This window comes from Microtus pennsylvanicus, chromosome 1, assembly GCF_037038515.1.
Source record: "Microtus pennsylvanicus isolate mMicPen1 chromosome 1, mMicPen1.hap1, whole genome shotgun sequence".
Lineage (NCBI taxonomy): Eukaryota > Metazoa > Chordata > Mammalia > Rodentia > Cricetidae > Microtus > Microtus pennsylvanicus.
The window spans coordinates 36,358,229-36,374,959 of NC_134579.1; the positions used below are offsets into that span (position 1 = coordinate 36,358,229).

Genomic DNA, 16,731 nt, shown 5'->3' on the forward strand with positions numbered 1-16,731 from the left:
CAACCTAAAGAAAGATATGCATAGCAAGATATAAGAAGCTTACAGAACACCAAATAGACTAGATCAAAAAAAGTTCCCTCACCACATGATAATCAAAACACCTAAACATATAAAATAAAGAAAGAATATTAAGATCTGCAAAGAAAAAAAAAGGCCAAGTAACATATAAAGGTAAAGCTATCAGAATTACACCAGACTTCTCACTGGAAACAATGAAAATCAGAAGGTCCTGGTCAAGAATTATGCAGACATTAAGAGACCACGGATGGCAGCCCAGACTATTATTCAATCACCATAGATGGACAAAAGGAGATATTCTATGACAGAACCAGATTTAACCAATTCCTAGCCACAAACCCAGCCCTACACAAAGTACTAGAAGAAAAACTCCAACCCAAGGAAGTTGACCTTATCCACAAAAACACAGACAATAGATGATCTCATTGCAGCAAATCCCAAAGAAGGGAAAACACACACAATAACATCACCACCAGCAAAAACTAAATTAACAGGAGATAGCAATCACTGGTCATTAATATCCCTTAATATCAATGGACTCAACTTGCCTATAAAAAGACACAGACTAACAGATTGAATGTGAAAACAGAATCTATCCTTCTGCTGCATACAAGAAACTAACCTCAATCTCAAAGACAGATATTGCCTCAGAATAAAGGGCTGGGAAAAAATTTTCCAATTAAATGGACCCAAGAAGCAATCTGGTGTAGCTACCCAATCAAAAGAGACAAAGAAGGACATTGCGTATTAGTCATAGGAAAAATCCATCAAGAGGAAATCTCAATACTGAACATCTATGCCCCAAATATAAGGGCACCCTTACATGTAAAAGAAACACTTCTAAAGCTTAAATCATACATTAAACCCCACACACTAATAGTGGGAGACTTCAATACTCCACTCTCACCACTGGACAGGTAAGTCAGACAAAAAAAAATAACAGAGAAATAAGAGAACTAACAGATGGAATGACTCAAATGGACTTAAAATATATCTATAGAATATTCCATCCAAACATAAAAAATATACCTTCTGGGCTGGAGAGATGGCTAAGCCGTTAAAGGCTAGGCTCACAACCAAAAAAAAATATACCTTCTTCTCAGCACCTCATGGAGCCTTCTCAAAAATTGACACAGGTAACAAAAATTGACTAGGTAACAAAAAGCCTCATGTATCTTATCGAATCACCATGGCTTAAAATCAGAATGCAACAGCAACATTAATTCCAGAAAGCCCACAAACACATGGATATTAAATAAGGCTGACCTGAATCATCAATGGGTCAAGGAAGGAATTAAAGACTTCCTAAAATTCAAGGAAAAAATAAAATAGGATAGTGAAAGCAACCTGAACAAAAATATCACCACACCCAACATCAAGCTATACCATAGAACCATGCTCTTAGAAACAGCACAGTCCTAGAACAGGGTCAGTGGAATAGAACGGAGGACCCAGATATTGGTTTAGACTTACACAGCCACCCAAGTTTCTGCAAAGATGCCAAAATACACATTAGAGAAAAGGCAGCATTTTCAACAAATGGTGCTGGGAAATCTGTATTTAACATGCAGAAAAATGAAATTAGACCCTCACCTTTCACCCTGCACAAAACTCATCTCCAAATAATCAAGGACCCCAACATCAGACCTGCTGTGAAACTGCCATACTGAATAAAATCTCCTCTTTGCCTTTTATTATCATTTTTTTATTAAAAATTTCCACCTCCTCCCCTTCTTCCATTTCCCTTCCCCTCCCCCCACTCCTCCTCCACCTCCCTCTCCAGTCCATAGAGCAGTCAGGATTCCCTGTCCTGTGAGAAGTCCAAGGTCCTCCCCACCTCCATCCAGGTCTAGGAAGGTGAGCATCCAAACAGGCTAGGTTCCCACAAAGCCAGTACATGCAGTAGGGTCAAAACCCAGTGCCATTGTCCTTGGCTTCTCAGTTAGCCCTCCTTGTCCGCCACGTTCAGAGAGTCTGGTTTGATCACATGCTCCATCATTCCCAGTCCAGCTGGCCTTGGTGAGTTCCCATTAGATGAGCTCCACCGTCTCAGTGGGTGAACTGAACAGAGAATTCTCAACAGAAGAAGTTCAAATGGCCAAAAGACACTTAAGGTCATGCTCAGCCTCCTTAGCAATCAGGGAAATGCAAATCAAAACAACTTTAAGATACTATCTTACAACTGTCAGAATGGCTAAAATCAAAAAACACCAATGATAGCCTTTGCTGGAGAGGATGTGGAGTAAGGGGAACACTCATCCATTGCTGGTGGGAATGCAAACTTGTGCAACCACTTTGGAAATCGGTGTGGCGGTTTCTTTTATTATCACTTTTATTGTCTCCTTAACTAGTGTCTTGGGGAGAGGCAGTCAAGTCTAGCTCTTGAGGCTGCCAGAACCCAGGTTTCTAATTGTAATAGCCTAGAGTCATAAGAACATCTTACACAATTTGCTCTCACCATAATGGCTTCATATTGCTTAAGGCTTGCAGCTACTGGTTACCATCAGACTGTGCAATGTGCATGTGGCTCCCACCTCTGCCCTGCAGCATTTTCAACCTCCCACTCAGTGACCTAAAATCATTACAGGAACCATCACCCTGGGGAGTCTGCAGAGAACCCCACACCCCTAATTGTGTTAAGAATGGTTCTATTGACAAAGCCTACCCCACACCCAAATTGGCTGTTAATGAGAGCTATCTGTTAGCGGAACCCACCCCGCATTCTAAACTATCTAGAGAACTAGGTGTGTCAACTTCCAGGCCTACTGTGACTTGACCGAAGATAACCTCCTGCCTACGTGACCAACGAGGACCATGTGACCAACGTGAACCACGCGGCAAGAGCCCAGAACCCTGTGCCCATCCCCCAACTCCTTACAATAAAAGGTTGTATCTCGTCCCTAATAAACGGAGGCTTTGACAAACTTTGCATGGCCTTCTTCCTGTCTCCTAGCCCATATCTTCCAGGTAGTGCCTCTCCGGGACCCTGGAATAACTCAACTGCCAGGCGGGCTACTAACCCTAGACTAAGTAGCCCGCCAAGGCAATCGACAGTGGCGCCCGAACCAGCGACTCGGAGCACGGTCAACTATCGGACGACAACGCGCAGTCCCGGGAAAACAAGAAGAAAACAGAAGGTTCTGCGGCTGTAAAACTCGGACAGATCTGCAGGACAAGGTAGGCGCAGGCTCACCGTCGTCCAAAAAGATATGGGACTTTCAAGGGAAGAGAAATTCATACAGGAATTTAATCAATCACTCAGGGAGAGAGGAGTAAGAGTCAAAAACAGAGATTCATATGTTTGCTTAATGTGTTTGCTTGTGGACTCAAAAGGGAGTCCCTCGAGATGCGAGAAGTTAGGGTACAATTCACACAGTTACACCTGCCAAGCAGGCTGGCTGCTAGGGCTAGAGAGCCTATGTCTTTAACCCCCTGCCATATGGAGCGAAAGCTGACAGGCAGGTTTGCTATACAGGAATCTAGATTCAAAAAGCTGCAGCTTCATTTAGGACAGTAAATATGCTTCTTTTCCATTTTAAAAATCTTGCTTCTTGGTCAAAAATCTTTAGTTTGTAGGTGTATAAGTTTATATCTAAGGTAGATTAATTTCAGCACTGTGTTTCTGTAGGAAAGTTTTAAAATCAAAGATTGTGATATATTCAGAGGATTTTTAGAATTGTTTAGGCTATCCTGAGTTTTTATTTCTTTTGTATAATGTTGGAGATTGTTCTTTTGAGTTCTATATTGTTCTTTTGAATTCTGTGAAAAGTTTTGCTATAATTTTAATGAACATTTACATTAAATCTGTGAGTTCTGTGAGGAATGTTGCTATAATTTTTAATGGACATTTACACTGAATCTGTAAACTGCTTTCAGTGAAATTGTCATTTTTGCTGTGTTTCTTCTGCTTTCCCAAGAAAGTAGGGGATCTTTCAAGATTTAAAGTTCTTATCCTACAAGTTTTTCCATTTGTACGGCTTGCTCTTGGGTAGGAGTTGTATTGTTTCAGCTTGAGGTCCTTTCCTGCTGCCAGGTGTGGCTTCAAGGTGGAATGCTGAGACTCAGGCCTCTTAATTAATCAAGGGCCAGAGTTATACTCTGACAAGTGATAATGGTTAAAAATAAAAAATAATAAAAAAAAATTCCGCCTTCACAGGCAGAGATGATGGGACCCAAAACTTCTGTCCTGCTTGCTTGGAGTTACTCCAAGATATTTTGTGGTAGTCATGGATATTTAAAAGGATGATGTCTCATTTATCCTAGATGTAAAAGAGGTACATCTGGGTTATTTTCAGATTCTAGGCTATGATAAAATGGTTCTGCTATGGGCATGGCTGAGCACGTGTCCTTGTGGTTTGGTCAAACAACTTTGTATTTAGGCCCAAAAGAAATATTGCTAAGTTTTGAGGTAGATATTTGCCTAATTTTAAAAAAATAGACAAAATGAGGGTCCCTCAGTGCTGGGGAGACTCTCACTCAGGTCTTGGGATGGCGCAGCTGCCCCTTAGCTCGCTGGAGGCCATCCTTGCTGAGGTCGCACACGTGGCCTTGGTTGGTGGGGGAGGAGTTCAACCCCGAGTACCAGGAAAAAGAATTTTTGAGGAAAGAGGCCACAGCCCAGTGGTCCAGGAGGGTCATAAAAAATTTCAAAAATCCAATGGTGGTTGCAGGAGGACAGCTCTCCTGCCTCGGGACCACTCCCAAGGTTGTAATCCCCTAGTTCCTAAAACAGTACTATGATAATTACAGCTGGAAAACCTGTTTTTCCAGGTTAAGGTCTGGCTTTGTCTTCAGCTGGTTCCTAGGGCAGTTCCTAGGGCTGAAGTGGCTGGCCCTGGATTTTTGGTTCTTCTCTTCCTGCTGGGAGAGTCTGGTTTATCCAGGATTTTCAGTACTAGGTATGATCCAAAAGTGGCTGTGCCAGTATGCACTTCCAGCACCAGTTTACACTTCCAGCAATAAAAGTTTTTTCTTTAACCACATTTTCTTAAACATAAATTGTTAATAATAATTTTTAATCTTGGTCATTTCTACAAGGATAAGATAAAATCTCGGAGTTTTGGTTTGCATTTCTCTGAGGGCTAAAGGTTGTTCTGTTTGAGCATTTTTTAAATGTCTCAGTCATTTTTAAGTTCGTCTGAGAGTTTTCAGTTTAGGTCTATAACAAATATTTTTTGGGATTAAAATTTTTAATAACTAATTTCCTGAGTTCTTCATATATTTTTGGAATGGATTTATGATAAGTAAAGATCTTTTCCCACTATATAGTCTTGTTATACAAAAGTTTCTCAGTTCAGGAGATTTATGGTTTCTTCAAATGTTTATGCCACTGAGGCTGTGTTTGAGATGTGGCAAAGTGTGCTTCAAAAATTTTTCTCTGTGAGATTCAACATAATTTTTATATGCTGAGGCCTTTGGCTCATTTAAACTTAAGTTTTGTACATGGAGATGGATGTAGATTTATTTTCATTCTTCTACATGTTGGTGTCTAATGAGGCCAGCATTATTAGTTAAAAAATGCTTCATTTTTCTATCTGCAAAGCAGACTTAAAACTTAAGAGGAGGATAGCTTAAAAACTTTTAATTAGATATACAATGGTTAAAGCCCTAGTTATAATATTCTTATGAAAGACCTTGAGCCGCTAGGTAAAATTCTTACAAAAAACAATTTCCAATAAAAAGCTTAAACAAGCTGCCTAACAGGTATTCAAGCAGGTAAAATATAAATCAACAGGTAAAGTATACAATAATCAACAGATACAGTATATTAATTATAATTCAGCTATGACAAGTGTGTACATTAAATGTAAACTTATTCTACAACAGTTTTATAAAAAATGCTGTTTATGGCTAAACCTTCTCAGTTTTGCCAGTTAAGATATTAAACTCTTAATTTAGAACAGTAACCTGTCTGATACAAAAAGGCAGGATAAAAGCTGAAAAATGGCTTGACAAAATATTGACTATAATCAATGCTTCTTATACTAAATAATAGATTCATTGATAATTTTAAGATTGATTCCTAGACAATTGTGTTTGCTCAATTCAAAGGCAAAAACAATAATCTTTTCCAAGATCATTGCTACAATTCACACAACTGTATTTTACTAATGTTATAGCTAAAAAATCCCTTAAAGGATTTTATGCTAAATTTTACAAACGGCTTTTCCAATGGAAAAACTGCATGTATGGTTAAAATAAAAAAAAAAAATTGTGGAGCGTAACAAGGCTCCTTGAAAGCAACTCATGAAAGGTTGCAAGCAGATCCTAACGCAAATGGATCTGGCGTGATAACACCAAGCTAACCTTTGCTAAGGCAAGGTGGAAAAGCCCTTGCAATGCATTATGAAAAAACCCGACCTATTTATATTTGGGGTCGAGGATATGTTTATGCTTTTTTCACAGAAAGAAAATAAAAGCTGGATCTGATGCTGTCGAGGCTGAGGACATCCCACAGAGGAGTTCCAGAGGAGACTGGGGAGAGGTCCTTGGTCCGGCCTTTCCTGCCCCCAAGGAGAGGAGTGCCTGATAACAGAACCTGCTACCCCACTCTGCAGGGTGTCAATTCTGCCCCTAGAGAGTCCAGGGAGACCCGCCTGAGATAAGTGCCAGGATGTGCTTCAGATAGCTGAATCCAGCTCACCTCACTCAGGAATCCCACCTGCCCTAAAGCACAAATGCTGAGCTGCTTCTGATGCGTACTAAACATCAGACAGTTTTAATCTTTGGGACACAAAACTCATTTTAATTAAAATATTAACCTCTCTTCACTTAAGAAGGGGGAAGATTAGGGTTCCTGTCACTGTTGTTCAGAGACTGGAACTGGTGGTATTTGATAACAACAATGTATATCATTGTGCTCTTACTGCAATTGATCTAATGATATTTGAAACTGCTTATAGATGTTGGGAAAAGTCTGACACACGCTGTAAAATGTTTGGGTTTAATGCATATGTTAAAAAATTTTAGATTTAGATCCCTTTTACACTGCCCTAATTGTTGGCAGGCAGCACTCATAATCTTATTGTGGAGTAGGCATTTAGGAAGGAGGATACCTAAGGCCAGATTAAAAGGTGAATACTGGGTTTGGAAAATGCCCTTTCTTCTTGTCTGGAAGATGGAGTTATTGGTGCCCAAAATTATATCATTATATTTTGTTTAAGGAGCTACTCACAGTCTTTTCATTAGTGATAGACACAGGGGCCCAATGACGGGAGTTAGTGTGGACCCTCGCCTGAACAGCACACCATACAGAGGCTGTACTGGCCGGCTCAACAATGGCATGGTGCCAGGCACGAGGAGTGCCCTCCACATGGCCTAAGACAGGGTGACCTGTGATCTGTTTACTTTAAATCTCGCTAGATACCTTTCATTTGAGGAGCTCCAAGGATGGGTGACTTGTGGCAGGAAATCCCCCAACCTAAGACAGGATACTGGGAATCCTAAGACGGGTAAAGGAGATAAAGACCTGGTCCCCACTAGACCTAAGAATCATAAGGCACCCCTCTGTTCCCAGGAGAGGTAAATTGCTTCACCATTCGAGAGGAGGGTCTCTCCTTGTCCCAGTCCCTTCTCCTTTAGATCTGACACCATGGTTGGACTCTGACCTGATGCCCTTCACTTAATAGCTGCTTGTCTTTATAAAAGAAAGGGGGATCTGTCAGGAGCCAATTTCCTCCTAAAATCATTGCAGGAACCATCACCCTGGGGAGTCTGCAGAGAACCCCACACCCCTAATTGTGTTAAGAATGGTTCTATTGACAAAGCCTACCCCACACCCAAATTGGCTGTTAATGAGAGCTATCTGTTAGCGGAACCCACCCCGCATTCTAAACTATCTAGAGAACTAGGTGTGTCAACTTCCAGGCCTACTGTGACTTGACCGAAGATAACCTTCTGCCTACGTGACCAACGAGGACCATGTGACCAACGTGAACCACGCGGCAAGAGCCCAGAACCCTGTGCCCATCCCCCAACTCCTTACCCTATAAAAGGTTGTATCTCGTCCCTAATAAACGGAGGCTTTGACAAACTTTGCATGGCCTTCTTCCTGTCTCCTAGCCCATATCTTCCAGGTAGTGCCTCTCCGGGACCCTGGAATAACTCAACTGCCAGGCGGGCTACTAACCCTAGACTAAGTAGCCCGCCAAGGCAATCGACAACCAGCCCAGGATAATTGCTTACTGCTTCTCAGAGCAAAAGTATTACCTATGAGCACCCCTGTCCTCAACCAGCCAGAAGCCCTCCTGCGTCAAACGTAGGTGTGTGTAGAAATGTTCCTGGCCATTCTTTTACACTACAAGTATTTGCAGTGTATCTCACAGAGGTCTGGTGCTGGCCTCAGGTGAAAAGTTCCAAGGGTCACCCAAAAGCTCAGTAATACAATTAGCAACCATTTAAACAAATTCTTTCAAACTAAATTAAAAGCAAAACAAATTGTCATGAATATTTTTAAATTTGCAAAAAGGGCTAAATAAAGACAGGCAGAGCCCCTATACTGAGCAGGAGTCCCCAGTTTTTAGACCATCTCCTGATGGTATCTGCAAGCTAAGGCTGAGGCTCCAAAGAAATCTCAGCAAGGCACACTTCTGGGGCCTCTGGTCAGGTTTATAAAACAAGCTAGTCCCAGTCTACCTGAAAAGCTATCAGAAGCAGGAAGAGCCAACATTTAAAGACACCCCCAGTGCCCTCAGGTTTTACTTGTGGTGAATATTACTCTCTGTGTCCTGTAGATCCCGGCAGGCTTTCTCTGGACCCTGTGTCTCGCATGGTTGCTCTGCCCACCTATGGGTTCCCCTCACTTTCATCCATCCAGTTCTGGTCTGAAGTCCTTCTCAGCTCTCCCGAATATCTAGCACATGGTCATATAGTCTCAAGATGGGCATAAGAGGAGGCCGGTCAATAAACACCAAGTTCATCTGCCATCAAGAACAAATACAGGGACCATCACCAGGTCCTTCCAGAGATGCTGTTTCCAGCCAGAGTACAGAACTAGTGTTTTTGTGACCATCTCTTCAATGCCTTGTTTCTGTAGTTCTCAATTCTGGTCCCACTAGGTGAGGTCATTCCTGCTGGTCACCCCTGTACATGGAGGCTGAGTCACCTGCCTGAGTGATGGGTGAGAACCTACAGAATCCATGCAGGTCCAAAGACCTCAACTCCATCTTTGATCCCTTTCCTGCCTGTATAAGAGGAAAATTAAGAGGCCCTAGGAGGGTCACGGGAACGGTGATGTCATTTCCTGAAATCTGCCCACCAGGAACGCTGGGAACACTACCACTGACCTAGCTACAAGGCCTGGCAGCATTGGCTATGCTTACCCTATACCAGCTTTACCTGCGCTAATACCAGCATGATTTATCTCCCAAAATCTGTACCCAGAAGACCCCCATGTATTCAGGTTTCTCTCCCTAGGGGAGGCTCCACGCAGGAACAGGCCAGCACACAGCCATCGTGACTACAACCATAATATTTGGGTTACTAATGTCTCCAGCACACTCCCATGGGATGGCAGAAGCTAAAATCACTCTGCTAAGAAGCCTTTGGTCAAGGTTGGCTTGCCAGGCCACATCTGCAAGACAGGCTTGAAAGTATACATAAAAGCAGAAAGAAATGAAGGAGACAATGAGCTTCTGAGGTTACTCCATGACCTCTGCCTGTGCGGCTCCCTCCACAACATGTACCTGGGAATTAGGTGAGGCACAGGCAAAGGCCATACAAAAATTGTACTAGTCAGAGCCAAGGCCAATGAAGGCCCTTTTGCTTTTTTTTTTTTGGTTAAAAAATGTATTTTTTCCCCTCTGAGTATTATCCAAGGCCCAACTCTGCTTCACTTCTGCAACCAGACAAGACCAGGTATATTCAGAGCAGTACAGCCCTAGACAAAAATGAACCAATTGATCAGAAACAGCACCAACGATTCTTTTTAATCATTATCTAGTTTTGTGCAAATTAATTTTTAGGCTTTATTTCCATGTTAAAAATACACGGCCTTCCAGATATAGCAGCACACACATGTAACACTATCACTCTAGGAGGGGGAAGCAAGATCTCCAATTCAGTATCTTCTCAAGCCTGGGCACCTTAGAGAGGGCTTGTCTCAAAACAAAACAAAATCCAAACAGCATCTACATCCACTGAAATTTTTAAGGAGGGACACTTTGCTGCCCTGTGTCCCACTGGGTACCCAGAATCATTTTGGATGGCATTCATTCCTCTTAAAGCTTCTTTGTTCTTACATGCTGTGGTGGTTTGAAAAGAAAAAAGGCCCCCAAAGGGAGTGGCACTATAGAGGATGTGGTCTCACTGGAGGAAGTGTGGGGGCGGGATCTAAGGTCTTTGCTCAAGCTTCACTCAGGTTACAGTAGGTTAACTTCTTGTTGCCTGCTCCAGGACCACGTCTGCCTGGATGCTGTCATGTTTCCAGTCATGATGGTAATGGACTGAACCTCGGAAACTGTAAGTGAGCCACCCCAATTAAATGTTTTCTTTATAAGTGTTGCTGTGGTCATGGTGTCTCTTCACATCAAGAGAAACCCCCTAAGACAATTGCTGCCGTTTGACTTCCTTCCTCCGCAGACTCTCACAGCCAGAAGTGAAAAGGAGAGCCGTGAAGGCCGGTATGCTCAGAGGGACAGCTTTAATAACTGCCTGCCGAGTTCATGAATGGATTTTGACAACACCCTTTTTTCACAATTTTGATAATTTCCTTCCAAGATAACACACTTTTTTCTGGCGTGAGTGTTGTAAATAAAACAGACATTGGGAAATAGCGCCATGGTTCAGTGGGATGACATCAGCACACTGGAAAGCAGGCTGCCAGCAGGTGCACCTGGACCGCACCTTGCCTCCCACTATGGACTCTGCACTTCTGTCCCAGGCTCCCAGGCTCTGGCATTCTGACCCAGATCATTAATAGACTAATTATGTATGGTCTGAGCATACCTGTTCACAGCACTTGGCAATATACCTGACTCAGTCTGAGCATACCTGCTCACAGCACTCGGCGATATACCTGACTCAGTCTGAGCATACCTGCTCACAGCACTCGGCGATATACCTGACTCAGTCTGAGCATACCTGCTCACAGCACTCGGCGATATACCTGACTCAGTCTGAGCATACCTGCTCACAGCACTCGGCTATATACCTGACTCAGCCTGAGCATACCTGCTCACAGCACTCGGCGATATACCTGACTCAGTCTGAGCATACCTGTTCACAGCACTCGGCGATATACCTGACTCAGTCTGAGCATACCTGCTCACAGCACTCGGCGATATACCTGACTCAGTCTGAGCATACCTGCTCACAGCACTCGGCGATATACCTGACTCAGTCTGAGCATACCTGCTCACAGCACTCGGCGATATACCTGACTCAGTCTGAGCATACCTGCTCACAGCACTCGGCGATATACCTGACTCAGTCTGAGCATACCTGCTCACAGCACTCGGCGATATACCTGACTCAGTCTGAGCATACCTGCTCACAGCACTCGGCGATATACCTGACTCAGTCTGAGCATACCTGCTCACAGCACTCGGCGATATACCTGACTCAGTCTTTAGATGGGAGGTGCTTCTCTGCTGTCCCTGACCAATTTTCCCAACTGTCATTTGTTTCTTGGCTCAGCCTGGTTCCAGCTTCTTCATCCTGAACTGTGACTTGTAAACAGCCTTGTCTTCCAGAAGAAAGTGTCTTAGAAGCCCACGTGTGTGTGTGTGTGTGTGGTGAGCCCACATGTGTGTGTGTGTGTGTGGTGAGCCCACGTGTGTGTGTGTGTGTGTGTGTGTGTGTGTGTGTGTGTGTGTGTGTGTGTGGTGAGCCCACGTGTGTGTGTGGTGAGCCCACGTGTGTGTTGTGTGTGTGTGTGTGTGTGGTGAGCCCACGTGTGTGTGTGTGTGTGTGTGTGTGTGGTGAGCCCACGTGTGTGTGTGGTGAGCCCACGTGTGTGTTGTGTGTGTGTGTGGTGAGCCCACGTGTGTGTGTGTGTGTGTGTATGTGTGGTGAGCCCACGTGTGTGTGTGTGTGTGGTGAGCCCACGTGTGTGTGTGTGTGGTGAGCCCACGTGTGTGTGTGTGTGTATGTGTGGTGAGCCCACGTGTGTGTGTGTGTGTGGTGAGCCCATGTGTGTGTGTGTGTGTGTGTGCATGTGTGGTGAGCCCACGTGTGTGTGTGTGTGTGTGTATGTGTGGTGAGCCCACACGTGTGTATGTGTGTGTGTATGTGTGGTGAGCCCACACGTGTGTATGTGTGTGTGTGTGTGTATGTGTGGTGAGCCCACATGTGTGTGTGTGTGTATGGTGTGTGTACACATGGTATGAAAAACTGAAGTTAATGATGTCTATAATCATCTGCCTTAATCATTCTTCTTCCTTCTTTATTGTGGCAGAGTCACTCAATCAAATTCTGAAGCTAGAAATGTGGCTAGTCTCCATAAGCCAATTTGCTCTTGAGATTCTCATCTCTGCAGGTGCCACACCCACCCAGCATTTACATGGCTTCTAGGAATCCAAACTCTGACCTGCACTTGTTTGTCAAGTGCTTTAAATGCTGAGCCGTCTCTCTGCCCACGCCCCCCCCCCCATTTCTTCAGCACTCACCTTTGAGGACAGGTCTCTCTCCAATGCTCCGGATACTGTAGAGGGTGTTGGACAGGGGCACCTCAGGAATGAGCTCCGCAAGCAAGTACCCAGAATACCAGGCGCACAGGGAGGAGAAAATAAACACCAGTGCCTTGAAAATACCTGGAGAGAGATGACAGGAGTTCTGAGAGTGACAGCCTGTCACCATGGAGAGAGATGACAGGAGTTCCGAGAGTGACAACCTATCACCATGGAGAGAGATGACAGGAGTTCCGAGAGTGACAGCCTGTCACCATGGACAGCTGGGCATTCTCTTCCCTCCACAGCCCATCGTCCCCACCCATTCCTGGTACCCAGACTTCTGGGGAGGCAGTTCTGGTGGGAGAAAGTGAGCACGTGATGGTCCCATGGGCTCTGCAGTAAAAGGCAAGCACCACAGACAAGGAGTGTTTTCTAGAGCGATCAGGCAGCTATACCGATGTTGCCCTGGATCTGAGTCTCCTCATAGGTCAGCAGAGTGTGTGGCGATTAGTCCTGTGTGGGTCTGAGCAACAGACACCACTCAGGGCCTTTGAGAGACAGGCTCAGCCTTGAACTTGCTCCTGGGGTGGGAATAGAACCTCCAGAGGGTGGTCTTCGTTTTGCTGTTATTTCTCAATCATGGCATTTCTCTGTTTAAAATTACATCAGGGGACCCTGAGCATATACAACAGATGACAGGTGACTCTCATAAAGTTCCTCACCTGTCTTAGAGTCTCAGAGAGACCTGAGAGACACCCAAGGATCCTGATGGTAGGAGATCCCCAAAGACCTTAGTATGCTGGCTTGCTATCAAAATCACCTGACCACAAGGAGCTATGGATATGGAAGACATCACCCTCCTCCTTGGTGCCACAAGCCTGGTTCAGCCATGGAAATGAAAAGAGGAAGGGGGTGTAGAATAAGGAACAATGAAGAAAAGACAGAGCTAAGCAGGAAAGGGCTGTGGAAGCTGGGGGAGACCACAATCTATAGGTTGTCAATTACAAGTACAGAGGAATCCCAGACTTGCTGGAGTATTTCCTCCCTGCTCAAAGCCCCAAAGAGAGGTTCTCTCACTGTGAGCTCAACAGCTGAGGACAGTGGTCAGGACAGCTCTGGGGCCCATGAAGATGAAACACGTGATCTCATACATGTGTTATATGTAGTAACACTGTGTCCCCAGCTACTGGTGCTGTTTGGGATGGTTATACAAACTTCAGAGGGGAACTTTGCTGAAGGAAGTATGTCACAAGGGACAGGCTTTGAAATTCTCCTCTCTCTCCGTGTCTCTGTCCGTGACGGAGTTCAGGAGCTTGACTGTGGTTCTGAAATCAGGGCCCAGCCTTTTCTCGTAAGGTAATAAAGTCATCAACTTGAATAAGCACCTTTAGTTCATTTGCAACACAGAGAAGCCCGGGGGTAAAGGCCAGCACTTGGCACCAGGAGGCTATAAGTTGGTATCAGTGTACTTTGTCCTCAGAGATAAGAGCTCTGTGCAAATGTGGGTGCATGTGCTTATGTGTGCACACGTATGTTCCAGCCTCATCCTTACTATGAGACGCTCAGGGCCTCTGAAATCTGGCCATGTCACTGAAGAGTCACCAGCCAATGCTACACGGAGGATCTTAGGGTTCACCTCTCTTTCATTCTCAGGGGCTGCCAATCACTGTTACCTGAAGAACTGAACTGCTGTGGGGGTACCAAGCAGGGAGGCGAAATTTCTGTGCTGTCTGTCAGGACCTCAAAATGAAGCAGGGTGTGATTGATGACTGATGACAGATTTTTTTTTTTTTTGAGACAGGGTTTCTCTGTAGCTTTGGAGCCTGTCCTGGAACTAGCATGTGTAGACCAGGCTGGCCTCGAACCCAGAGATCAGCCTGCCTCTGCCTCCCGAGTGCTAGGATTAAAGGCATGCGCCACCACTGCCACCCAGCCCAATGACAGAATCTTTAAAGAAACAGGTAAATTAAAATGAGGTCATCTGGAAGAACTCTGGCCCAACATGACTGTGTCTTTTCGAAAAGAAGTGATTTGAAACAGATACACTTGCAGGGAGCACTTTGGTCCTGCTAATAGGTTTCCTCCAATTTGAGGAAGGACAAGCTGTTTGTCCCTGGTGCTTGCCCATGTGCATCTAAGTGCCTGGCCACACCCATGCCTCTTAGACCTGGGAAGCTAAGAAGGCTGGGGCTGGAGTCATCTCTCAGTAGTCAGCTGGCTTTGGTGCCCACTGCCTCCCCCATCCCATACATTGAGGCTTTTAGGCAGGAAATGCCGCCACAACCCACCTTGCTAACATCCCAGTTGAGGGAGAAGGCACCCACCAGCAGGCCCCACAGAGACAGTATCATGGCAGCTTCCCAGGCCCAGTGAGAACAAATCTGCCTCTGGACAGATGAGCCCGTGACAAGGGCTACTCCAAGAACACTGCAAATCCTTAGCTCACCAAGGTGGGAGTAACACAGCCCCTCCTCCAACATCACATTTCCTGGGGGAAGCCGTGGATGGAAGGACCATATAGCTCTTGTGTGAGTCAGACAGAGTGACTGCAAGCTTTCAGCTTCCTCTCTATGTAGCCAGGAAAATGTATTCCCATTATACTGTATAGAGATAGTGAAACCATTCTTCCGAAAGAACTAGAATAAAAGACAGTGCCCTGCATGAGGGATGGGCTCCATTTGCATTCACTTGTCAAGGACAGGGACGAGTTCTGAGAAACGTCATTGTGAGAAGATCACAGAAATCAGTCACACAAAGTAAGGGGTTGTGCTGTGACCGCACAATGTCACGCTGTCCTTGTTCACATGGGTGCACATAGGCACATGCACCTCCACCCACGGACACTCCAGGACACTGACTCCTCAAGTCAGTGCTGACAGTGAGGCAGAACCAGAAAAGAGGCCCGGCAAGAAGTCAAGGACAGTTCCCCTTCCTCAGCTTGCCGTGCATGCACACACCTGCCGTGGCTCCCTAGTGCTCTCCCTAGGGGAGCTGGCTTCTTCACAGGAGAATGAGAAGGGGATGACAGAAAAGGCAGGCTCTGAAAGACTCAGGGACTGAGGAAAACAGCGATCTTCCTCCTCACTTTACTACCTTCCCAAGTCTCTCAGCAACGCTGAGTATTCTTAGAAAAGCAGAAACAGGCCTGTGAGAGCAGGCCTGGGTGCTGTCAAGATCATCTCCCCTAGTAAGCCCTCAGCTTCACTGTGAGCAGCCAACCCCTTTCCAGATGCTCTGGTTCTAGGGCCTCCCACTCCGGTAGGGACTAAGCCACTTTGCTGACCCCTGCCTGTCCTCACTGGGTATCTACTCTATAGGTAGGAGAGTACACAGAACCCCTCCCCGCTGGGTAATAAGAAGAGATGGAGGAAGAGGTAAGTAAGCCCTCAGAGAAATTTCAGCTCCCATCCTGCACCCCTCTGGATTCTTGTTCCCACTAGGATCCCACAAGAAGTGGCGTAGTCAGAGAGGTTCATCCTTCTGCCTCAGCTTGGCAGGTAGGAGGAGGAAGGGGTGCCGTCCCTTACCCCTAGGCAGGAACAAGTCTAGCTGCACTGGCACTCACCTGTAGCAACTGGACGCATCTTCCAGGAACTGCTCTCCTCCTACCTAGCGCTTGGCTGCAGTTCCCAGGAGCCTGTGGAGGCTGACCTACCCTGACTGGGCTGTCTGTAGATGGGACCGCCCTGTAGGCAGACAAGGGCAGGTCAGTTTCCAGGAAATGGGAGGACCCGTGGACCAGGCAGGTTGAAGGTGCAGCTGGCAGGCTGTGTAGGTGCTACACAGCTGTCAGCACCCTGGAGCTCCAGGGTCACCTGAGAAGCAGGAGGCACTCCTTGTCCTGCTTGCCTGGGGCCGCAGACAAATGGAGGCTGGAGATGGGGTAATCAGAGAGATCACAGAAGGGTTTACAGCTAAGGGGAGACATGGTGCTCCTTAACCATCCCTGACCTTAAGGTACTATTTTACAAAGGGAAATGAAGTACAGTTTGGCTCAAGCCTTGTGAACACAGAGCTCCAGAGTGAAGCCCCCCTGCTCTGAATTTCAAGGCTCTATACTGTTTCCAAAGCAGTCACGCTGCCCACTTGCTGTGGGTATGGCCCA

At 45.6% G+C, this 16,731-nt stretch overlaps 1 protein-coding gene across 2 annotated transcripts in view; it reads right to left on the reverse strand.

Annotated features, from left to right (window-relative positions):
- The window catches only part of Fam3b (FAM3 metabolism regulating signaling molecule B), a 37,046-nt gene extending 20,734 nt beyond the window's left edge, over nucleotides 1-16,312 (reverse strand). For both annotated transcript variants that reach the window (XM_075961377.1, XM_075961368.1), the window contains exons 1-2: nucleotides 16,192-16,312; nucleotides 12,624-12,767 (exon numbers count right to left, since the gene is read on the reverse strand). In XM_075961377.1, the coding sequence (XP_075817492.1) occupies nucleotides 12,624-12,767; nucleotides 16,192-16,210 (163 nt within the window). In that variant the 5' untranslated portion in view covers nucleotides 16,211-16,312. The remainder of the gene's footprint in view (nucleotides 1-12,623; nucleotides 12,768-16,191) is intronic.
- Between the last annotated feature and the right edge of the window lie 419 nt (nucleotides 16,313-16,731).